General features: G+C 40.6%; 1 protein-coding gene across 2 annotated transcripts in view; it reads left to right on the forward strand.

The window, feature by feature from the left end:
* The window catches only part of si:dkey-246i14.3 (ephrin A4), an 83,649-nt gene that overhangs the window by 37,844 nt on the left and 20,628 nt on the right, over positions 1-25,177 (forward strand). For both annotated transcript variants that reach the window (XM_060921456.1, XM_060921457.1), the window contains exon 2: positions 12,572-12,867. In XM_060921456.1, coding sequence (XP_060777439.1) covers positions 12,572-12,867 — 296 coding nt within the window. The remainder of the gene's footprint in view (positions 1-12,571; positions 12,868-25,177) is intronic.

Below are 25,177 nucleotides of genomic sequence, written 5' to 3' on the forward strand. Positions count from 1 at the left end.
ATTTTTTTAGCAAGATATGTTATACTTCTAAATATTTCTTGCACTGACATAATATTGAAAAATGAATTGTTATTGTAGTTTGTTGGTGTTTCAATAGTGTTTGCAAGCTTGTTTCCTGCCTTTGTCTTTCCATGTTCTTGATTTATGTTCATAGCATGCGTATTTATTCTTGAATCCTCTTATTGTGATCATTTCATCAACTGTATATATGTAATGAAATTGTGTGTTGAATTTAACCCACTTAATCTGGTTTACGGAGTCCATATTTTTCATTATAATTATATCTAACATGGTGGCACGGTGGTGTAGTGGTTAGCGCTGTCGCCTCACAGCAAGAAGGTCCGGGTTCGAGCCCCGTGGCTGGCGAGGGCCTTTCTGTGTGGAGTTTGCATGTTCTCCCCGTGTCTGCGTGGGTTTCCTCCGGGTGCTCCGGTTTCCCCCACAGTCCAAAGACATGCAGGTTAGGTTAACTGGTGACTCTAAATTGACCGTAGGTGTGAATGTGAGTGTGAATGGTTGTCTGTGTCTATGTGTCAGCCCTGTGATGACCTGGCGACTTGTCCAGGGTGTACCCCGCCTTTCGCCCGTAGTCAGCTGGGATAGGCTCCAGCTTGCCTGCGACCCTGTAGAACAGGATAAAGCGGCTAGAGATAATGAGATGAGATATCTAACATTTGGTGTGATGTGCTTTGTATTGTTTGCCATCTATGCACCATTTAGCCCTTAGTCACCCTCTGTAGTATGCTGACTGGCTGTGTAACATAACTGCATGGTGAGTGGCTTCCAACTCTATCGGGGATTTATCACACCTATGGGTTATGTTTAAATTTGAACTGGCCAAGTTGGCCTGGCCAACATCAGTGTCTGACTTGACCAATATCAGTGGCTGTCCTTGCTAAATTTAATTTTATTTTTTATTTTATTTTTTTCAAAATTCTATTTTAACATCTTAACCACTGGTATTGCCTCGCGTGTGTGTTTTCATTATTGAGATGTGTGTATGTATGTATGTGTGTGTGTGTGTGTGTGTGTAATTGGGATCCGTGTGTGTGTTTTTAGGGGGAGGGGGGTGTCTTTATGGGTAGGACGAAGGGAGCTCAGGTAGTTAAAATCAACGGTTGTTTCTTATAAATTAATCTCATAACCCAAATATAATGATATTCACCATTAATTTCTCAAATGAAACACTTGCAGTCAAAACTTTGAACCATGTGCATCAAAACGCTCTGAAAACAAGGTACACTTGGTCGATATATCCTGGTTCATCTGTGAGTTCTTCCAAAGTTCTGTCAGGTTTGATATTGTGTAGAAAATGCATCTTTAGAATGGTTATATCGTGTTTTTATCCCTAACTGAGAAAGCTAACAGAACATTCTATGTTATCTCATTTTTTAGATAAGTTTGTCATACGTAAAGTCGGATAATTTATTTTAAACAAACCTCACTATAATCTTGTTCACTAATGAGCGAGAATTGCTGACATGATCAGCGCAACTCGGAAATTGATCATTTTATATGTAAGGTCCGCTGCTACATAGACATATAAACATAGACGCCGCATTGAGCTGGTGGCCCGTTGCTGGGATACGTCAGAGTGTGTCCGCCATATTGGATGTGGCAAATCTTCCTCGTAAACCAATGCAAGTAAATGGACTGAACTTCATAAAGCCCCTTTCTGCAATAATATTTAACTCGATGCCTTTTATTCACCCATTAAAACACACACGTATATATTTGGGAAACAAACAGGCATCAAAACAACACATATAACTTTTAATGTGATGGTTATAAATAGTGTGCGAAATACCCATCAATATTCTGAATGACCGCGAAACTGAGTTCGGCCAGGTTCTAACGTCATACCAAAACAAAATACATCACTGATTCCTTCACATTCAGAAAGGTTAAAAACATTCATCATACGTTCAAAAACGTTCATCATAGTGTGGCACTGTATTATCTAATTCTCGCTGCTTATAACTATCCACCTCCCCGGTGGAGATGAGCTGGGAAACTGAAGACTGAAGGAACAGTATTGAAAAGTATTTTTCCAGTCTCACCTGTGAAAGGTAATCCCATGTGATCTCGTTTGGACGGTAAACCTGTTGGTACAGTTAAACGCAGCACATGAATGAGGCATCTTTATTCTCGGCTACTGTCTAGACGCTATACCAGAGACGGCTGAAGAATCTCCACTTTGCCACATCCAATATGGCGGCGAGGATGACGTATGATTCTACGCAGAAGGCGGCGTCTATGTTTATATGTCTATGCGCTGCTATTGGAAGACGTAATTTGCGGTCAACCAATAAGAATCTTCGAAACTCGGGGGCGTTGGTTATAAATCAAAACATCGAAGATAGACACGAAAGGTACTGTTCATCTTGAGAAATCGCAATTGTTTGATCGATTTTGCTTAAACTTTAAATGTCTTTCGCATAAAATGTGAATACAGATGATTTTCTTTTCGCAAATTGGAATAAAACTTCGCAATTTGCGGACGTGCGAGCGGCTAGCGTGAGCCCAGGCTGCCTGAAACATAGCTCCCTTCAGTCGCTTGCCGGCTGACGGCACTTTCACTTCTGCGTTTTTTTTTTTTTTCTTTTTTTAAAACTGACCCTTGTATTCCTGACACTGTCTGGTGTACTCGGGGACAGTAGGGGCTCTGCTTGAAGAAGCCCAACCAAAAAACTTTGTCAGCTTAGACTGCGCCATTGTTTGGTTCACCACCACACCAGGCCGACTAAGATGCACTGTGATGGTCAAAAGCTTGGTGCTCATTTGGTCATTATGCATTGCTGATTTTTATTGGTCACAAGCACGTGCTCATAGTTTATGCTCTGACTTCCCGCCATCTCTTCACTGGGATTGGATTTCGGCAAACGGGGGGACTCGTGGGGGGATTTCTATAGAAGATGACTTACGATAATGATAAAGATGACAAATACATAGTTGCTGCGATAACTGCTAGTAATTTTCTCTTCATCACTGATGGATTATACTCATCAATGACTATTGTGACGAGCGCCAGTGGGAACCCTGTATTGTATTCATATCTGGTTGTGTTCATAAAACGCTCTTCTCATAATGAACGCTCTTGAAACAAAATATTTGAATTCGGTTGTAGAAGAGTAATATATAACTGCATTATCCAGTGTCGCTGAGAAAAGGATGGATTCCCATTTGAGTGTGGTTTCTCTCCTGATTTCTTGCTCTTGTCTCAGGAAGCTTTTCCTTGCCACAGTTGCCTCTGGTGTTCTTATTAGGGACCCAAGTCTACAGCTATAGATCTATAGACTGCTCTGTTCATAACCCTTCTTCCTAACAGACCCCTTGTATCCTTATATCTTTTACCCAATAGTACACCAACCCAGCTCCTTGTTCTCGAGCCCTCCCTCCCACATCTCCTTATTGTTGCATTTTACCCATGTTTATATGTTTTCATGTGGACACCACAGTATTGTTCCCCAATTATCAGGCCCATTTAGCAATTACGCCCTCGCTTACTGAACAGCGATGGCTTGAGAGCACTGCTTGTTTCGGTAATCACGCAATCTGGCCTGTTTTGTATTCCTCCACTACGCTCCTGGAATTGTTCATGCTTTAATTATTCTCTTTTATAAAGGGATCAAAGGTGCTGGTGCTGCCGCTAGCTCTCCATTTTCATTCTTGCGCGTGCACGCGCACACACACACACACACACACACACACATTCACACAACTTTTTTTTTTTTTTGAACATTTACTATGAATGTTTATCCATTATTCAAACCATGTAGCTTACGCTGTAATGGTTCCGTTTTGGCTCCACTACGTTGCTGTGTGTGAGCAGACTACTTGTGTAGGGCAGCATATACCAATCTTTGAGAATGATTTGAAGTACATTATGACCTTCTCACTTTTTTTTTTCTGGAGTCAGGAGCCAAACAACAAAGAATCTTGTTCTAGAAATGGAGCGATAATTTTGTGAGGTTTCCAGCGATGCTTTGTTGAGAACGGAGGTCATGGTGGCATTCAGGGTGGCAGGTCGAAGTCTCCAGAGGCTGTGCACAGACTGCAGCACTGGATCTCCTTGCTGTACCCCAAAGCAACCTCAGGTTATAGTTGATCTACGGTTTGGAAAATGGTGTCTTGTAGAAACCCCCTCTTCCTTGGCAATTTGAGTCCTCACGTATTCAGTCATTTTCTCCGAGTCCTCAAGCTGTCGAAATGACCAAAGTGCACATCCTAACTCCATTGACAAGTGGGGCATCAAACTATTGTGAGAACGTCTGGAGTGGTTAATCTGAAGGGCTTTGGAAGAGAAAGGGGGGAAAAAAAAACAAGACCAAAAGGAAATGCTGAGATTGACAGAAACACAGCAAGCTTGTCCGATCAGTGTCTGATCCAACAGACTTACTAACACGCCCATGTTTTTACTCCCCACACAACACATCCCTTCACAAAGATGGGTAAAGAGGAAGAGTGACATTATTGTTTTTTCTCCTCTTGATGCCTTCTTTCACACTCTTGCCCTCACCCTCGAAATCCTTCAGCTCACAGGTTCTCAGGATCATTTTCTGCACTTTGAAAATTTCCCTTTCATGAAGTGAGCGAGGATTTTCTCCATCACTTTAAATACATGATTGTCTAACTGCACTTGTATTGAGCATGCTTTACTCTTGCATCATTTAGTTTGGATATTTCAAAGTCTTTAGTTTGTTGTTTTGTCAGGTACAAGCAGGTTATTTATAGAAATCAAGACACGATCTCAGCAGGGCACCAAACTCGAGCAAAGAAAGAACATGACTGTCGGTTAAAGTCATGTCAGTGTGTCTGTGCTAAGCAGCTTTGTGAAGCAGTGCATTTCCTCCTAATGATCTGATTAATTGGTGGAAGTCTTATGTGCTAATAATGTACCCTCCTTTCCAGTGAGAAAACGATAGTACAATTAATGAAAAAAAAAATAAGAGGTGCAGTTAGCAGTTTGTTCTGTGTACCTCAGCAGGATCGATCTATTTATACCCGGTTTGTTTTTGTGATTGTGTGAACCAGAGATGTTCACAAGTACCGGCGACCTGTGGTTTTCTCTGCCTACACAGACGGTCTGCGTTGGCTACTCAATCCCAGAAAAACAAACAAACTTGCCTTTCAACGTTCAAGCGATTTTTATATTGTATCCGCTGCCCATAAATTGCTGCAAATGCAATTATTTCACCATGAAATTGCCTTCGATTCGAGTCTATCGTGACTGGAAGCAATGCCATGTTTGATTGATTCTCACGCTCCGATTGGCTGAGCCGGATCACATGACCACGCCGTAGCAGATGGTAAAGACGCAGTTGATGCATGTTGCAGCTGATTTCACTCGGTTTTCACAAAATGCCACTGAAGAAGAAACTAAAACCTTTCGTGGGCAAAGTAAAGTCTGTTCTCTGCAGGTTTCTGCTACAGTTGTGGTCAGAAGTTTACATACAATTACATGAATGTTATCTTGGATATGAATGTCATAGCAATATTTGGGCTTTCAGTAATTTCTTTGAATTATTCTTTTTCTGTGGCAGAATGATTGTACAGCATACATCTTTAAAAAAAACACTAGAATTTGGTGCACAAGTTTTAATTTTCTTTGGGTTTTCTGAAATCAACACAGGGTCAAAATTATACATACAGGGTTTAAAAATTTCCATACGCTTACTTAGATTATTAATTCAGAGGTGTTAACTTCCAAAATGTTTCATCTTACCAAGGCCGAGGTCTCTTAACTTCCTGTTTGTGATCATGATTGACTACAGCTGGTATCTTCTCTGTGCCTTCATAGTTGATAGAGAGGAATGGTTAGGAAACCCGGCAAACTTCAAAGGACCATCCTATTGTTTCGTATTTGAGGTTGAACTGTACCATCACATGACCACGACCGTGCACACCAGCCAAACAAACATGTAGGACGACAGTGAATTTGGAGACAATTTTGAGTTAAAACTTGTAATTTTAGAAGCGAAAGAAAACTTAAAAACAAAACATTTAAAAGTATGTATATGATGAGTGAAAATCATTTTAAAATAAGTCTTAATTATTACAAAAAACGCCATCAATTTACCTATTTTCTAACCATCATTGTTTTACGATACGGCAATCAAAACCAAATACTGAAGGCTTATCAAAAAAAAATCTTTGCCCCAGATTTCCTGGTTGTTATTTCTTTAAGAAGAATAGTAATAAAAGCCAGAATCTTTCAAATCAAGTGATCTGAGAAATAGGGAAAATTTGGCATCTCGTAGAGGTGAGCTTCAACAGTTCGAAACTGAGTATAAGTTAAACAATCCTAAAATTGTAAAAAACGTCTGAGATTTGATTTTTTTTTTTTTTAACTTTGATTTCAAGAGATAAAATATTGATACTCGATGTTTTGGGACCTTTTATTATCCCAGTAGCTTTTAAAGTACGTACAGCGTTATTCAGTTTTTGCTCATAATATTTTCAGTGAGCTTCGCGCTACTTTACTCTTGTTGTGAAATGTAAACAAACATGGAATCGAAGCACGAGCATGTTGCGGTTTGAAAACGTTGATTTTAAACCAAAATTATTAGAATATTCTCAATAAACTGTAAAAATACATCGCATGCATAGTCTTTTCTATAGCAAAACAGGGTTCGTGTGCACGGTAAATGTCACGTGACGTCATAACGTTGAACAAAGAGTTAGTCCTTTGAAGTCTGCCGGCCTTCCTAACCATCTCCCTCTATTAACTATGGTGCCTTCATAAAAAGGGTTTGTTTACAGCACTCATTGGATTGACCAACACACAGTAAAATGGGAAAGTCCAAGGAGCTCAGTGCAGATCTGAGAAAGAAGATGGCAGATATACACAACTCTGGAATGTCTCTTGGAGCCATTTCTAAACAACTGCAGATCACAAGATCAGTTCAAACAATTGTATCCAAGTTATTGTGAGGTGTAGTCACTTTGCCAAGCCACTTTGCTTCAAGAAAACCCAAATGGTCACCCTCAGCTGAAAGGAAATGGGTTTGGATGGTCAGGAATAACCTGGGAACCACCATGGCACAGCCCTGCCATGAACTGGAAGCTGACGGATCACTGTCTACAGTTCAGATCACCGTGGACTAAGAGGTAGCCATCCAAGAAATAGCCCCCTGCTCCAAAATTGACACCTTCAAGCTGAACTAAAGTTTGAAGCTGACCACACGGACAAAGAAAAAGCCTTCTGGAGGATAGCTGTATGGTCAGATGAGACAAAGATTGAGTTTTTTGGCCATAATGACCACCATGTACAGAGGGACACTGTACCAGCTGGTGGTAGGATCATCATCTTCTGGGGTTGTTTTACTGCCAGTGGAACTGGTTCATTGCACGAAGTGGATGGAATACTGAAGAAGGAGGACTACCTCGGAATTCTTCAGCATAAACCATCAGAAACTTGAACACAACTTGGAAGTTACAACAGGACGATGAACCCAAAGATGCATCAGAGCTGGTTGTGGAGGATAAAGCAGACCAACACTTTAAGCTGAAAACAAGTCCTGACTTCAACCCTATTGAAAATATATGGACCGTGCTTATAAGTCAAGTCCATGCCAAGTGTTTTTGCAAGTGTTTTACAGGGAAATGGCTAGTAATTTATTAGCTGAGAATGCACCAGAAGGCATGTAAATTTTCAAAATTTTCTGGTGGGGGGAAATACCATCCCAGCATTAGCACGCCATTGGTGCGCTGCGGCAGCTTAGCTGCTGCAAATGCTAGAGCTGCCTGTTACTTTTCTTTTATTTATTTATTTATTTTTAAAGCCTGCTACTTCAGATTTTCTGGAGAACCCTGGTGAACCCTAATACATATTACAATAATGTAAGAGTCTGAGGAGTGATTTGAATGAATACTCAAATCAGGTGTTACTCCAAGACGAAACTTAAACTAGTGTAAGAGTCGGAAAAACCTAAATGGATGTCACCGACTTCAGGGTTCGGAGTGCTCCAACAGCATCATGAAGCTCTAAGTGATGGTGTGAGGGTACTGTTCTTTTTACTTGCTGCTACTCTCGCTGTGAGATAATTAAGGTGTGCTTGTATGTGTGTTTAATTGAGACGTGTTGTGCGGCTCGAGGGCATCGAACACAGACGCTGTATTGATTGGTGGGCCTTGCCAGCGATGTGTTTGACTGATTCCCGATCGATGTAGCCAGTCGCACAGATTGATCACCAATACTCTGTCATGGTCATTGATCAGCCCAGTGTTAAGTGACACACACAGCTCTGGGCACACAGTAACGGAAGACTGTGTCTCTTCCGCTCACTTCCTCCCCCCCCCCCCCTCTCTCTGAGACAAAAACCTTTTTATTTATTTATTTATTTTTTTAAAATCCAGGTTAGAAAGCTGGATGAAGACTTCTACCAAGGCACTTAATTTCACCTCTGTGAATTAAGGCTCTTTTACAATAATAACTCTGCCTAAGCTCAGTTTTGCTGCTTCCGTTTTGGGTTTTAGCATTTGCAGAGTTATATTATTACCACATAATTACACATGGCCCACCCTCCACTCACCTATTTTTAAGCCTATGTAATCACAGCTGGCTTCACTACTGAGTACCGGAATATGTAGTTACTCGGATGCTTCACTGTAATTTATATTCTGTGTACTTATACAGTATACAGAGCTATTGCTGGCCACAATATTCTGACATTAACTGTGTGTGGGTTTTTTTTTTTTTAAAAGGCTGAATTCACAAATGCGCAAAAATAACAAGTAGAAATGTAATCCACTTTGATCCAAAGACCAGACCTTTTTTAGGTTCTACCAATTGTTTATTAATGGAATGTTTATGCACTGATTAAAGCAATACAGCCTTTCGATTTCATAAAATTGGTGAAATTTAGTTCCCCTGAAATTTGGTCATTGTGATGCATGTTTATTTTTGTAATATCTTTAAAAATACAGGCCATTCTGTGGTTGAGAAGTTATTTAATCTGAGGGGATTACCGAGCAAATAATGTGCATGAAATTGCTCGCTTTGCGCAGTCAGACAGAGGAAGTCTGTGTGCGCATGTGCAAGTTTACCTGAGCCGTTGTCGTCGTCTTCATCTTTTGGGTTTTACGGCAGCTGGCATCCAGTGTTGCATGACTGCCATCTACAGGTTTACCTTTGACCGTGCACTGACAGTTACATCATTCTGTCACTAAACGAACAGCTCGCTGACCACCAATATTTGAGCTTGATTTTGCATTTCCTTTCCTTCGCAGCATAACATCTTTTCTTCTGCTTTCTGTTACTGTAGTCGGTCTTTCACGTTTCAGTCGCACACTCGCGTCCGCCATCGTTCTCTTTTGTTTCAAATTTGTATCCCATAATGCATTGCGCGAACGGGGAAAGCCTACCACGTCATGCATGACATAGTATCTTGTATTGTGTCGAGGAAAAAATGGCAGAGAATTTGGGGCCAAGGAGGCTCTACATTTAATTAATTGTTCTTTTAGGGGAAAAAAGTAATAAAATCCGAAGTCTTTTAATTCGAGTTCAGTAACTTTCGGTCCACTAAAAAAAAATATTTGGGTGTCGGGGAAATTCTTTTTATGGCCTAAATTTGAGAAATCTGAAAGGCAGTCTGCCTTTAATGAAGACAGCTAGTTACGTTATTAAAAAAAAAAAGCCCGGATAAGTTGGAGAATGAATGAATGATTTGATTTAAAGACATTTTGTCTATAGATGACTGACTTGTGTTTTTTTTTTTTTTTTTTTTCTTTCCTCCTTCACCTTGTAATTATTGGGAAGAAGTTAGCTGGAGTTTGATGTTCTGATGATGGAGAAGGAGAAGCCATCTTTATTTATCCCACATACACTCAAGCACAGTGAAATTCCTCCTCCGCATTTTTAACCCATGCATCCACACACAAGGGAGCAATGAGCGCACGCATACCCAGAGCAGTGGGCAGTTATGCTACAGCACCCGGGGAGCAGTTGGGGGTTAGGTGCCTTGCTCAAGGGCACTTCAGCCATGATCCAGAGGAAGAGGAAAGTGCTGTTCATTCATATCAACTCCCCTCACATTTGGTTCCATATGATGCCAGACGCATTTTCTATGTGCGCTCAATGAGCCTCGTTTATCAAACTGGATACGAAGGAATGTAACGTGTGTGTGTGTGTCTGTCTGTCTCTCTCTCTCTCTCTCTTTGGGAGCCGACTCACTGCAGTAGCTGAGCTGTGTTATTGGAAGATTTAGCACATTTGACGCATTCGCTGTTTAGTTGTCATATCTTTTTCAGTTCTTTTACATTTTATGGAGTTTTGTGGGTGTCACTAAATCCAAATCAGCTGAGAGATAAACATGTGGAGTACTTTTTATAGCCTGGCTAACGCGACTTCAAAGCTCTACGAGCTATTGGTCTGGCCAAGATATTAAGCCCAACCGTTTCCCAGAGCCCGTGGTTGACCCGCCTCCCTGAAATGCCTCAGTTTGCTACTGGTCGAAGCCAGAAAAGGCTTAAACCAATCACATCACTCTTTCCTCTGATGTATGCGACGCGACGGGGCTAACTGGTAGATTAAACTCTTACCGAAGCCGGTCGGGAGCAAGGCAAAAACGTCCTTCCTTTCAATAAATACCTCCAGGGCTGCTCTTCGCTCTGTTTTCAATGAGAACTTCCCGTTGAATGCTTTCAATACAGCATCTATGCGTAATAGATGCGGAAGCGTGAATGAAGCGCTTCCGGCATAGATTCTGTAAACAATCTATGGCTTCCGGTCGCAGTTCTCCTACGTCAGTGCCTTGAACACGCCTCTACCCAGGGCCGTTGGAGATGCTCAAAGTTGATTGGTTCCCGATTTTTCGGGAGCTTGGAAGAGCTGTAGATAGCTTGCCTGGCCAGACTAAGCTCACAACAGGCCCTTGTGTTGCGTCACGCTTAGGATGGGCGGGCCCAGGCTATACTTTTTATACTTGTGGTTGGCATTTATAAATGTGTGCTTATGAAGCGAGGAAGTGTTACCTAAAGTTTGTTAAATTAGGTGATTTTTATTTATTTATTTATTTATTTATTTATTTATGGTTCTGTTTGGCTTTTAAATACGAAACTCCTCACTTGTCACCCCAGCTGATTTTTCGCATTAATATTTTCGAATAACTGGGACACGGTTTTAGCTCTGCTGTAGTGAGAGTCTGCTGGATACCTACTTTCCTCTTCCTGCTATAACGTTCTCTCTCTCTTTTGTCTCATGACCCCCAAAATCTGCCTCTCCTCCGTTCCCTTGCCTCCTCGCTGCTTTTCTGCTCTTTCATTAGCCTTTTTCTGTCTTCCCTGCGCCCACCCACTTAATTTGGGATGACACCCCCCCCCCCCCCATGTGCCTTCCTCATTCCTGTCTTCCTTTCACTCTTTTTCCTCTCCAATGACTTTTCCCTTGCTCACTTTCTCTCGCTGTCTCATGCCGCTCTGTCACCTCTTCTCTTCTTAAAGAGTCGCTGTGACGGACTCGGACTGGCCTCCTTGCTCTCACAGCCTGTCTTTTCTGCTCCTCTGTGGGCCCCTTTGCATCCCTTGCGTTCTATGGTTCTTGCATGCATGTGTGCGTGCGCACACACTCGTGGTGCAGAAAAGACCAATTAAAATCCATCTTGTCTCCTTGCTGTCTCCCACCAAACTCTCTCTAGGGCGACTAATTAAAGTAGAACCTCCCTCCACCTCTTTAGCCTTCTCTCTTTCTGTCACTCCTCTCCTCTGTGTTTCGCCTCTCCCCTGTTTTCTAACCCCCTTTTTTCTCTTTCCTCTCATTTTCTTTTCTCTGGACATTAGACCTTCTTTAGAATTTGATGCAACTTTCTTTAGCACTGGTGTACTGGGTGAGTGGTTTCAGGGAATGTTCGTTCTCTCTCTCTCTCTCTCTCTCTCTCTCTCTGTGTGTGTATCTTTCCATCTCTCTCTTATTCATAGTAAACTAGTAAACAGCTCTTTAAAGGCAACAGGATGTAAACAAGAATCAGCCAAACAACCAAAGGGCTATTATATGCTAATGCTCAGCCTATTAGAGGGGCTTCACTTTTTAGCGTGTGTGTGCGTGCACGTGCATGCTCAGGAGTGAATCTCTCTCTCTCTCACTAATTAGCATATAGCTGCCATGAACTTCCAGTGTATTTGGCCCTTAAACATTCCACTACTCTCCAAGCCCTGGATTTTCTTTTCACAATCAGAGCAGTCATTACACAAACCTCCTCTCATTTTCTCGCTTTAATTAGTGCACAAATGGTTTCACATCATTGAGTTTGTGCTCCCTCTCTCGGGCCTGCAGCTAAAACCCTCGCTGTGATGTGTGTGTGGACTGGGTGCAGCTGCATGGGGAGTCTTGATTAGAGTGGCTGAGTGATCGATTGCCGCTGATATTTCACAGGAGGGATGAAATCTGTGTGCTAACCTACTTGACCACATCTCCTGATTTACTGACCTACCAGAGGTCTAGCACCATTGGTTTGGAGCAAAGCCATCTTTAACATCTGTGGTGGCTATGAATCTTTCTTCTTTGTGATAGAAATACACCCACTGATTTCTCTCTCTCTCTCTCTCTCTCTCTCTCTCTCTCATATTCATTCAGGTTAACAAGTGATGACTACACAGTCCAAGTAAATCTGAACGACTACCTGGACATCCTGTGCCCACACTACCCATCTGGCTCTCCCGAGCACGGTCCTCCGGAGATGCTGGCGCTCTATCTGGTAGCCGAGCACAAGTTTCAGGGCTGCCATGAGACCGAAGGGGCTATAAAGAGGTGGGAGTGCAACTCTCCCTACGCTCCCTTCGGCCCTGTCCGATTCTCGGAGAAAATCCAGCGCTTCACACCCTTCTCTCTGGGCTTCGAGTTCCTCCCTGGACACCACTATTACTATAGCTGTGAGTGACCTGATAAGGTTTTGTAGAAATGCTACAAAAATAGCGTTTGCACAACGGACATGCGACGTAATCAAGATTTTGTTTAGTCAGACAAAAACTAGCATCGTAAAAATGTGAAAATATTACACTTAATGTTGTAGGAATGTTATAGAAATGGTCTAAACCAGGGCTTTTCAAAGTGTGGGGCGTGCCCCCCCTGGGGGGCGCCAGAGTTCTTCGGGGGGGGCGCAACGTGAGAGACAAAATGGATCGGTTTTTAGTACCTAAAGCTACAGTGAGTGAGGAGACAAAGTCTGGGCCAAGCAAAAATACAGAGCCTCCAGGATGTTGCGATTTGCAACTTCAGCGCAAATTCAACCAATCCCCGCGAATTCAGGGCGGTGTTGCAATTATATCCAATCACCGCAACTTTCCCGCAAATTTGACCAATCGTTGGCGTCGTCTTGAGGTGACGTCGACAAACTACCTTCCGCCTTACTTCCGTGTGTTCAAGAGAAGCAGCATGCGCGTCGTGTTGCCAGATTGGACGATTTCAAGTGTATTTTGGCGGGTTTTGAACATATTTTGGACTGGAAAACGTCAGCAGTATCTGGCAACACTGAAAGTGTGTTATGTTTACAGTGAAGCACCGTGTGCACTTTATTATTTTTTTTTTACTTAATACAAGAAGTTAATGGATGCCAACATTTTTGCCAAAATGGTATTTTATTTTCCATTGTTTAGGCAGCTTCAACATCATACTGTGAGATTCTGTTCAAATTGTTTTTTTTTCTTCTATGAAGCCTGAGCCATTTATTTTATTAGTTTATAATTATTGTTTAATTTAGTCTTCAGGAGAGACTGCCTGCACACAGTACTAGTATTAATAGGGTTTTTTTTCTTACATGAAAGCTGAGGCATTTATATTATATTTTAAGGTAACTTCGGCGGCACGGTGGTGTAGTGGTTAGCTCTGTCGCCTCACAGCAAGAAGGTCCTGGGTTCGAGCCCCGGGGCCGGCGAGGGCCTTTCTGTGCGGAGTTTGCATGTTCTCCCCGTGTCCGCGTGGGTTTCCTCCGGGTGCTCCGGTTTCCCCCACAGTCCAAAGACATGCAGGTTAGGTTAACTGGTGACTCTAAATTGAGCGTAGGTGTGAATGTGAGTGTGAATGGTTGTCTGTGTCTATGTGTCAGCCCTGTGATGACCTGGCGACTTGTCCAGGGTGTACCCCGCCTTTCGCCCGTAGTCAGCTGGGATAGGCTCCAGCTTGCCTGCGACCCTGTAGAAGGATAAAGCGGCTAGAGATAATGAGATGAGATGAGGTAACTTCATGTTGTGCTGTGAGGTTCTCTGCACTTTAACTTTTGAACCAACAGGTGCATTTGGATAAGTAAAGCCTATTTTTCTGCATTTTTGTAGTCCTGGTAATCTTTTATATTGGTAAAGTTGTTTATAGGACCATTTCTCTTTGTTTTTTTTAATCAATAGTTTTTCAGTAATAACTTAATATTTAACATATCACTCAATTTTAATCACAAAAAGAGAAAATTGCAACAATTTCTCGCAACTTTCACTTCCTCCCGCAATGTAATCGCAATAAAAACCTAAAAAACACCGCAACTTTCATCGCAATTTTTTTGGAAACCACCCCCACAACATCAGACATTTTAGCCCGCGACAATCACAAAAAAGGTCCGCGGAATCCTGGGGGACTGGAAAAAGAAGGAAGTATGACCACGATTATTTAAAGTTTGGATTTTCATGGACTGGATCTGAAGATGCTCCACTGCCACAGTGTGTTGTCTGCCAAGAGATGCTACCTAACAATGCTATGGGATGTTTAAAATGTGTAAAACAAGATGTTTTAAAAAGCACAGATGTTTAAAATGTGAAAAAGAAAAAAATAATGTGTACAACAACCATTTTTTTAAAAAATACGAATGGAACATTAAGTATAGCAACAACAAAAATTGTAAGGGGGGGCGCTGTTGTTTATTTGCTCTCCGAGGGGGGGCTGACTCTCCTACACTTTGAAAACCCCTGGTCTAAACCACAGAAGGGAAGCTTTCCTATTCTAGAACAATCAGGATTTTCATTTTTCTAAGTGTTCTCAGAACATTCTAGAAAGTAAGCGTTCTTCCAGGTTTAGAAAAACAATCATGTAAAGATGAAGCTGTGAGCTAGGTTGGTTCTTCCAAAGACCAGACTGTGACTTTGTGCAAACATCCTAAAAATAATTTTCTGAAAGCATTTAAAGAGCAAACAGATGACTTTGTGGTTTGGTGGATGTTCAGGTTAAGGTTCGGATGATTAGGTTGAGGCCCGTTTGAATTTGACAGATTTGTTGAAACTAAATTTCACGTTTCCCCAAAAGTCCAGTAATTTAAGCATTAGATTTGTGGTGATTTATTTATTTAAAATTTCTCTCATATGAGTAACCAGTGAAGAATGATGCATTGCTCTACCAAAATGTGGTCTGTGGCTTTAAAATGACATGATGGCTTTTTCCTGTCTTTTTTTTTTTTTAAATATATATCTATATAAAAATGCTCCACTCTGCTGTCTATTTATCTCCCTGGGACCAAAACACGGACTAAAGTAAATGGGTTAAAAATAACGTCAAGAAAGTAATATGGCAAGAAGCATGATGGAAGAGACAAGAAAAGGAAAAATCAATAGAAGGCTACAAGGTGATGCAGAATGAAGCAGTTGAACAAAAGAGCGTGCAGATGAAAGGGTGTCGCAGAACAAGCGAAGACGTTGAAAAGAAGGAGGGAAGATAGCGCCTGGGCAAAACTGGGAACAGGACGACGGAGGCCACGGAAAAGGGTGGGGAAAAGAAAGGGAAGAGACAGACAGGGGTGAAAGTATCTTTGCATAAATTACTATTCTGTTGAGGGGGACAATGGAGCATTGTTGAAGCATGAGACAGCACAGAGCCTATTGTGTCCCTGGGTCTCCACACTTCACACACTGTGTGTGCGTTACCTCATTGTTTACTCAAGCTATTGTGTAACGATGTGTTGATGTAACTAATGTTCAAACCTACAGCCCACTGAGCAGAAGCAAAGGATCAGTAGGTTCTATTCAAATCGCTTATTTGTGTGCATCTCTTTGTAGATTTCATAATAGGAAAACTCATTTGTTTTCTACTACAGTGCCTTGCAAAAGTATTCATCCCCCTTGGTGTTTTGTCCTGTCTTGTTGCATTACAGGCTAGAATTAAAATGGATTTTTTGGGGGTTGGCACCATTTGATTGACACATGCCTACCACTTTAAAGGTGCACTTTTTTTTTTTGGTGACTCAAAAAATATTTAAGATGGGGGAAAAAAAACCCCAGAAATCTGGAGTGTGCATAGGTATTCACCCCCACAAAGTCAATACTTTGTAGAGCCACCTTTTGCTACAATTACAGCTGCAAGTCTCTTGGTGTATCTATTAGCTTAGCACATCTAGCCACTGGGGTTTTTGCCCATTCCTCAAGGCAAAACTGCTCCAACTCCTTCAAGTTAGATGGGTTGCGTTGGTGTACAGCAAGGGTGGGCAATTATTTTTTTCCATGGGGCCACATGAGAAACAGATAATTTTGTGGAGGGCTGGACCAAAAGGCTGAACTAAATTCTGTATAATATTAATTGTATTTCTTTATATAAAGCAGTAAATAACATTGTTTTTACAAGCTGCTAAGACTGGTAAGAGTATGGAAAAAAACGAGGTTGCCTTACAAAAATGTAATTTATGCAATCAAATTTCCCAAAACAATGGTTAACAAAATGTGAACGTTTGTACCTTTTTTTTTCCAGTCACATTCACCCCAAAACACAATAAAGACATCACAATAGTGTCTTTCTACTCCAAATATCAAGCAAGATACATCACATTATAATAATGATGCCCACATTTTGTAGTCTAATCACCTCATTTGGTGTTTTTCAGTTTTTTATTTGTTCAGTCAGAGAAATCTAGTCTCTGTTGGTCTTTAACGAGTGCATCAAAGTCAGGTTGAATGTCTGAGGTGGAGATGCGAAGCACAGCCGACAGATGATCATCGGTGAGAGAGAATCTATACCCGTACCTGGATTTGTTAAACTTCATCACTGAAAATGTTTGTTCACATACAGTATGTAGGTAGAGCCAGTACTTAGCAGTCTATGTTTTGTTGAAAGCCCTGCATTCGGCATCTACCTATCTTCTTTTTGCGGACATTTTGGGGGCTAAAGTCTTCTTGTGACCTGCTCGCAACAACGTCGATTCGGTGTAGGTATCAGATCTACAGATCGGCTCGGGCTCCGGCGCCTGCTGGTGATGTCACACTGTGATTGGCTGGACCATTTGAAGGATGACGTACAAGTTTGTGGTTGGTCTGGACAAATTACGGAAGTAGTTATCGCGGGATTAGGTTTCGTGGGATTTCATGTCATGTTCATGTCGCGCACATTGCGTTTTTGTTGAACACAACTTCAAAATAAAAGCAATGCACATTCAGTCCATGCATGAGGTAAAATTAGAAAATGCGTTCATTTTGTAATTTCTAATTAACCTTACGCGGGCCGGTCAGAATGAACCAAAGGGCCGGATGCAGCCCGCGGACCGTAAAATGCCCAGGTCTGGTGTACAGCAATCTTCAAGTTATGCCACAGATTCTCAATTGGATTGAGGTCTGGGCTTTGATTAGGCCGTTCCAAGCCATTTAAATGTTTCCTTTTAAACCACTCCAGTGTAGCTTTAGCAGTATGTTTCGGTTCATTATCCTGCTAGACCGTGAACTTTCATCCCAGTCTCAAAACTCTCGCTGACTCAAACAGGTTTTCCTCCAGAATTGCCCTGTATTTAGTGCCATCCATCTTTCTTCTCCCTGCAGATGAAAAGCATCCCCACAACATGATGCTGCCACCACCATGCTTCATTGTAGGGATGGTGTTCTCAGGGTGTTGGGTTTGCACCACACATGGCGTTTCCCATGATGGCCAAAAAGTTAAGTTTTAGTCTCATTTGACCAGAGAATCATCTTCCATGTGTTTGGGGAGTCTGCCACATGCTGTTGGGCAAACTCCAAATGTGATTTTTATTTTTTACTGGCCACTCTTCCATAAAGCCCCACTCTGTGGAGCGTACAGCTTAAAGTGGCCCTATGGACAGATACTCCCATCTCCACTGTGAATCTTTACAGCTCCCTCAGCGTTATCATTGGTGTCTTTGTTGCATCTCTGATTAATGCCCTCCTTGCCCAGTCTGTGAGTTTGGTGGGTGGCCTTCTCTTGTCAGGTTTGTAGTGGTGCCATATTCTTTCCATTTTGCTATAATGGATTTAGTGGTGCTCCCTAGGATATTCAAAGTTTGGGTTATTTTAAATACCTCCACCCTGATCTATACTTCGCCACAACTTTGTCTCTGACCTGTTTGGAGGCTCTTTGGTTCTCATGTTGCTTGCTTGGTAGTGTTGCAGAGTCAGGGTCCTTCCAGAACAGGTTGATTTATACAGACATCATGTGACAGATCATGTGACACTTTGATCGCACACATTTGGATCTTTTAACAACTAATTATGTGACTTGTGAAGTGAATTGGTTGGATCAGCTCTTATTTAGGGGTTTCATACGAAAGGGGGTGAATACCTATGCACACTCCAGATTTCTGTTTTTTCATAATTATTATTTGTGTCATAATAAAACAACAGTGTGCACCTTTAAAGTGGTAGGCATGTTGTGTGAATCAAATGATGCTAACCCTCCAAAAATCCATTTTAATTCCAGCTTGTAATGTGAGAAAACGGGACAAACACCAAGGGGGATGAATGCTGTTGCAAGACACTGTATATAGACTTTATTTAAAGGCCTAGTTGCATCAAATTCCTTGCTTAGGAAGGGCCAAATAAGCAACTAAATGTCTCCGTGGAGACCACAGATAACTTGTAAAACTTAACCATTAATAATTTGGTTATTTGTATAAATGATATTCAGAGAGGGTTCCCCTCCCCATTAGCGTCACTTCATTATTACAGGCATTTAGCAGTCGGTCTGGATAAGAGTGTAGTACAACATACCCAGAGCAGCTTGGGGAGCAGTTGGGGGTTAGGTGCCTTGCTCAAGGGCACTTCAGCCATTCCTGCTGGTCCAGGGAATCAAATCGGCGACCTTTTGGCAACCTTTTTGACAAAGCTGCTTCTCTTACCATTAGGCCATGGCTTCCCCTTTTAACTTCATATTAAAACTTTTGACTCATGAGACATCTGTTTTTATTTGACGTGGGATAAATACATTAATACTCCTCTGTTCAGTCATCTTAGACTTATCAGACAAAAGTCCTGTCAGTTTATCAGATGAGAGAGAGAGTAAATAAAATGTAAAATATACAAAAGTCAATGAAAACTTGGAACTTTTTCTGAGCTTCGCTGTCTCTGATTTGATGAGTTGCCTTCAGCTAAATAATTTGCATAATTGCATGCTGGGTGACTGCAACATGAGACGAGCCATTCCAAAATCTTCGTCAGCCCACTTAATCTATTCTACAACCAGCTTTTGTGCATTTGGGATCATTGTCGTGTTGGGACATCCAATTGTGTCCAAGTTTCTGATGGGTTGAGGTTATGCTGAAGAATTCTGAGGTAGTCCTCCATCCACTAGTGCAGTGCACCAGTTCCACTGGCAGAAAGTCAGCCCCAGTGATGCTACCACCACCATGCTTTATAGCTGGTTATAGTGTTCCTCTGTACTACTGGTCATTGTGGTCAAACAATTCCTTCTTTGTCTCATCTGACCATACATTTTCCTCCAGAAGGCTTTTTCTTTGTCCATGTGGTCAGCTGCAAACTTTAAACAAATGTAAAGGTGTCGATTTTGGAGCAGGGGTTTATTTCTTGGACGGCAGCTTCTCAGTCCACAGTGATGTAAAACTCACTTGACTGTAGACAGTGTTTCAGCAGCTTCCAGTTCATGGCAGGTCTGTGTCATGATGGTTCCTGGGTTGTTTCTGACCATCTGAACCAATTTCCTCTTGGTTGAGGGTGAAAGTTTGGGTCTTCTTCCAGACCTTGGCAAAGTATCTACACCCCCAATAACCTGGAATTGCATACAGTTGTTGAACAGATGATCTTGGAATCTGGAGTTGTTTAGAAATGGCTCCAAAAACATTCCTGAGTTGTGTTAATCCTATGATCCTCTTTCTCAGATCTGCACTGAGCTCCTGCACCAAGTGCTGTCTGACGAACCCTTTTTATGTTGTGCACAGAGAAACTATGAACTGTAGTCAATGAACACTAACAGGAAGTTAAGATGCCTTGACCTTGGAACATTGAGACATTTTGGAACTTTCAGCCCCACTGAATTAATCCGAGTCCGTGTATGTAAATTTTTGACCCGGTGTTGATTTCAGAAAACTCAAAATAAATTAAAACTTGTGCATAAAATTATTTTTTGTTTTATTAAAGGTGCATGTCGAACAATCATTCTGCCACAGGAAAAGAACCTAAATCATTGAATGCCCAATATTACCAGACGTCCATGTAAACTTCTGACCTCAACGGTTGTTTGAAAATTACAGGTTTTATTAAACTGAAATGTCTTGTTCCAGCATTTTAAAATCCAGCCACCACCCCACCACCCCAAAAAAAAAGTGAAAATGGAGAACTTTTTAATTATTTTTAAAATTCTGACAGTCATATGATTTACAAACTGAACTGATTAGGCTTATGTCCATTTCACGATGGCATGTAACTATCCAGTAACTTGACCAAAGCATGACTTTTTCACTGTGTGAGGCACTTGGCGAGCGAGGTTTTAGATGCCTTGTTGTCTAAATTATAAAGTATTCAAACATTTCCACCTTGTTTCAGTGAAAATCCTGATTTTCTTCAGGTTTTTTTTCCCAGAAGTTAGCTTGATATCTGCAAAATTTTTTTTTTTTTTTTTTTGACGACTGCAAAATATTTTAGGGAAAAAGAAAGGGGACGTTACGCACATGTCAGTAGGTATAGTCATGTATGCAAACATGCACTCAGTAATTAGAGACGGAAATCCCAATGGCCCATGCAATCCCAGCAAGTCATCAGGATGCACCTTGTTACCCACAATCCTTAGCAGTGACCTCTTCTCTTTGTGGCAGTTTTGCTTAGCTCACTGTTCTTAAAAATACTCTCCATACATCCTCATATTCTCATGTCATATTAATGTGGTGCCCAAGTGTCATGAAACCACACACACACACACACACACACACACACACACACGTGCTAACAACCCAGCTTGAGTCAGCCATTCTCATTTGTGTCAATGCAAACTCGCAGGCACAGGCTAAGTGGATATACAGTATAAGCAGCTGATAAGTTTGTTTAAAAGGAGGACATGAGGAGGAAATGCCTGACGTTCTTCACTGAAAATCACCGTTATGTATTCCTAGTTATGAGTGGTGTGATTTAAATAATGAGTCAGCGCTCCTTTCCAAAGAGAAGTCGTCATTACTGGACTGAATTGTCTTTAAAAGCTGTATATCATGCTGGGAAAAGAAATGGTAAGAGAAATCTTTTTTTTTTTTTTTTTTTTAAATGCATAGTTAAGTTTTTAGTTAATAATGTAAAAGGTGTTTCAAAAAATTTATCATTTCACAATCAAATAGCATTGCCAAATCTCGTTCAGTTGACCTCAAATTTTAACAGCATGTGTGGAAACGGGTCAAAATTTTGTTTAATGTTTTTTGTTTTTATCTTTTCAGGTATAGAAATGTCATAAACTGGAAAAGAAAAGGTGTTTTGTGTGTTAGAGAATGCTCGAACAAGTTAAATTTGTGAAATCATTCATGGAATCCACATACCTTTTGAATTTCTCATTCAAATTTTGAGGAATAAATCTTGTATTGCTCAACATTAAGCCTGTTCAGTTTCATTTGCCTAGACTATGTGGTTTCTGGGATATTTACATCTCAAATAATCTCAAATTTTTTGAAACATCCTGTATAATCAGTTAACTATATCATATCCTTTCCCAAATACCGGTAAATAGTGTTAAATGACCTGTGGTAATCTCTGGTGTCTATATTATCAAGCCTCAACGCCAGGCATTGCCCGAATGCCCGATTTGCCCAACCAAGACACTCCGGCAGAAATATTTTAGCAAGTTAGGCCCGTTCGGGCACACCTGTGGTCGGCTTCTTTAAGCACAAAAATGATTTTCGAGTGAGTACATTACAAAAAACATGTATTAACCAACATCCTCGCCTCCCTTGTGATCGCCGTTTTTTTTTTTTTTTTTTCTTCCCGATTTGTAACGGCGATTCTGATTGGCTTGCTTCAGGTGCACGAGCGCATTTGTGCTTTTCATCACAAGTGGTCGCTGGTGCCCTCTACGTTTTCCCTGGTTGACTTCAGGTACATTCAATGAATGGAAAGACATGCTTTTGTGTCTCAAATAGGAAACCACACCCTCTACAGTAAATATATATCATTTACATAGTGAATTATCCCTTAGATAAATCTATCTTGCCCCATTTTTCATTTGACATTGGCCCATCATGCATGGGTAGATGAGGAGGACGGGTTGTTTAATTTCCTCCTAAATGCAACGGCAAACTGAAAAGACAGTACTGCAGTACAGACTCATGTTTTTAGTTTTATAATTCATCTTTGCAATATTACTGGTCATTGTTAGGCAAAATAAAGTGTGTTTTGTGTCCAAAACACTATATAACTAGATAGAATTTGACGCCAATGGCGTTGATGGGGATGCCTCCGCCTGGTAGACTACACGCCTTAAGTTGTGATTTGGAGATGGACATTTGACCTCACAGTAATCTTGACCTGTGACCTTTTAACCTCAAAATCTAAGCAGTTCATGTTTGTCCCAAAGCGCGCAAATGGTGAAAGCTTGGTGAAATTCCGTTCATTTGCCTTGGAGATATTGTGTTCACAAGGTTTTTGGATGGACATTTGACCTCACAGTGACCTTGACCTGTGACCTTTTGATCTCAAAATCTAATCAGTTCATGTTTGTCCCAAAGCGCACAAATGGTGAAAGTTTGGTGAAATTCCTTTCATTAGCCTTTGAGGTATTGCGTTCACAAGGTTTCGGGACGGACGGATGCACGCACGGACGGACAACCCGAAAACACAATGCCTCCTGCACCTTACGGTGGCGGAGGCATAAAAAGACGTACTAGTACCGTATGTAAGTCTTACATATGATATCGATTTATGTTTCATTTTTTCAGGGCTTGTTCTGTTGCAGAAAGAAATGTTTTTAAAAATAAATGTTTTATAAAAAATATACTTTTGTCTAAATAACTCAGTTATACCCCTAGAAAACACATCAGTATTGCCTTGAACCGTATATTTGAAAACTTGCTGAAATACCGTGAAATTCAAGGGGGGCAAAAAAATTGAGGCCATTTAAGGTGTCAGAAGTTAACATTGAGGCCTGATTTAATAAAGGGTTTTGTTTTATTTATTTATTTATTTTTGCCACATTAACCATTCTATTTATTCTTTAAAATATTCTTGCTAATATCTTCAGGCCAAAGCCAGAGTTTGTCCTAATTTGCATTAAGACTAATACAGTGTGTAGAGTTTAAGCAGTAGCGACTGCTTATCTATGGCACAAGGCACTCTGTACTGAATGATACAAATATCATATGCATGTCATTCATGCGATTAAGGTCTTTACTTGAATGTGGCAGTGCCATGGCTGAAATTTATTTCTCTTTTCCTCTGTAATGTTATCCATGCTACACTGGCTTCGATATCTATTGTTTTTTGGGTGATAATTCCACAGGTGATGCTTTTATATTGGAATCCACTTGTAAAACCTAGCGAGTTAGTTACGGTTAAGGGTTCAAGATCTCAATATTAGGTTTCATTATTTGCTACAATTATATGGCATGAGCTACTTCCGGTAAAATTCCTTGGTGGGCAGAATTTTCCCATGATGCCTGTGGGCGATTATGGACTGACTTTCCAAGGCGCCGGCTTTCGATGTTGCAAAAAACAAAACGACAAAAAAAAGATTAATTGGAAATCAAAACAGCCGAAACACAAAAGACAAACGAGCCACAGAGTTATTCGAGAAATGAGCAATGAAGAGCATTCAGAACTGTTTTTCTGTGTATGTAAATACTCCAGAAAATGACAAGGTGAATCTGAAACTGCTAACAGAAATTCAGTTTTGAAACCGTTAGCCGTTTATTCTGCATGTGCGACTCAACTACGTTACAAGCAGCATCATGCCTCATTATAATGACTGTCTATTTTAATCTTAGAAGTAAAAAAAAAAATATATATATATATATATATATATATATATATATATATATATATATATATATAAAAAATAAACTCCTTATTAACCTCGCTTGCTCGGTCTTTACGAGAAAATATCAGACCTCTTTTTTTTTTTTTTTTTTTTTTTTGTACAGACCAAGCCTACCGTACTGTCAAGACCTCAGTTTGATATTTACCCATAAAGACCTAGTGCTCAGTTAATAAGTAGAGTGGCGGCTACAATTATCGACACCTTAACGATCATTTGGTCATTGCAAAAGTAGAAAATGCTTTCAACATGTAAACTGTGCATGAATAATTACTGAAACTTCCACTGAAAAAAAAAAAAAACGATTCCCGATTACTTGGCGTGTCGGATCACGTGACACCGTTCCACAATTATCGACACCTTTGTCCACAGTTATTGACATCCAGATGATTCTTTATTAACAAAAAAAAATGGTATGTGGTATTAATAGAACAGTTTTTATTTAAAATTTGTTTTACACAGACTTTACATTTAGTACGAAATATCTTTTTATACAAATATATTGATGTCAGTGCTTATGCAAATGAGGAAGTAATTCTAATGTTTGTAAATAAATGAACGGATAATGTTTAACCTGTCAGAAAATCTTTTTGTTCCACTTTCTACCCACTTTCTAAGTATTTTCGTAGATCTCATTTTGTTAATCATTTGTCGTTGTTTGTATTAATTTCTAGTTCTGTAGTTTACTAATAAATGTCAACAGGCAATTGACCTTGTAACCACATGAAAATCCAGGTCAAAGGTTGCATGTCATTCCTCGAACCAAAATATAAAATGTCTACTGATATTGTAATATGTGGTAGATATTCAAAACAGAAGCATTCCATTCTGTTATGAATTAGAAAAAAAAATTATAAATCGCAGCACTTCTTTTATTTATTTATTTTTTAAAGTACTTCATCTACTTCAACAATGTTGCATAAAGATCGATCCATAACAGTTGTAAACGTCACTTAATTCCACAGGGTGTCGATAATGGTGGACACCGGTGAAAGTGATCACTATTATCGACACCTCACGTGACCTTCTCATACGCGC

The sequence above is a fragment of the Neoarius graeffei genome, chromosome 5, assembly GCF_027579695.1.
Source record: "Neoarius graeffei isolate fNeoGra1 chromosome 5, fNeoGra1.pri, whole genome shotgun sequence".
Taxonomy (NCBI): domain Eukaryota; kingdom Metazoa; phylum Chordata; class Actinopteri; order Siluriformes; family Ariidae; genus Neoarius; species Neoarius graeffei.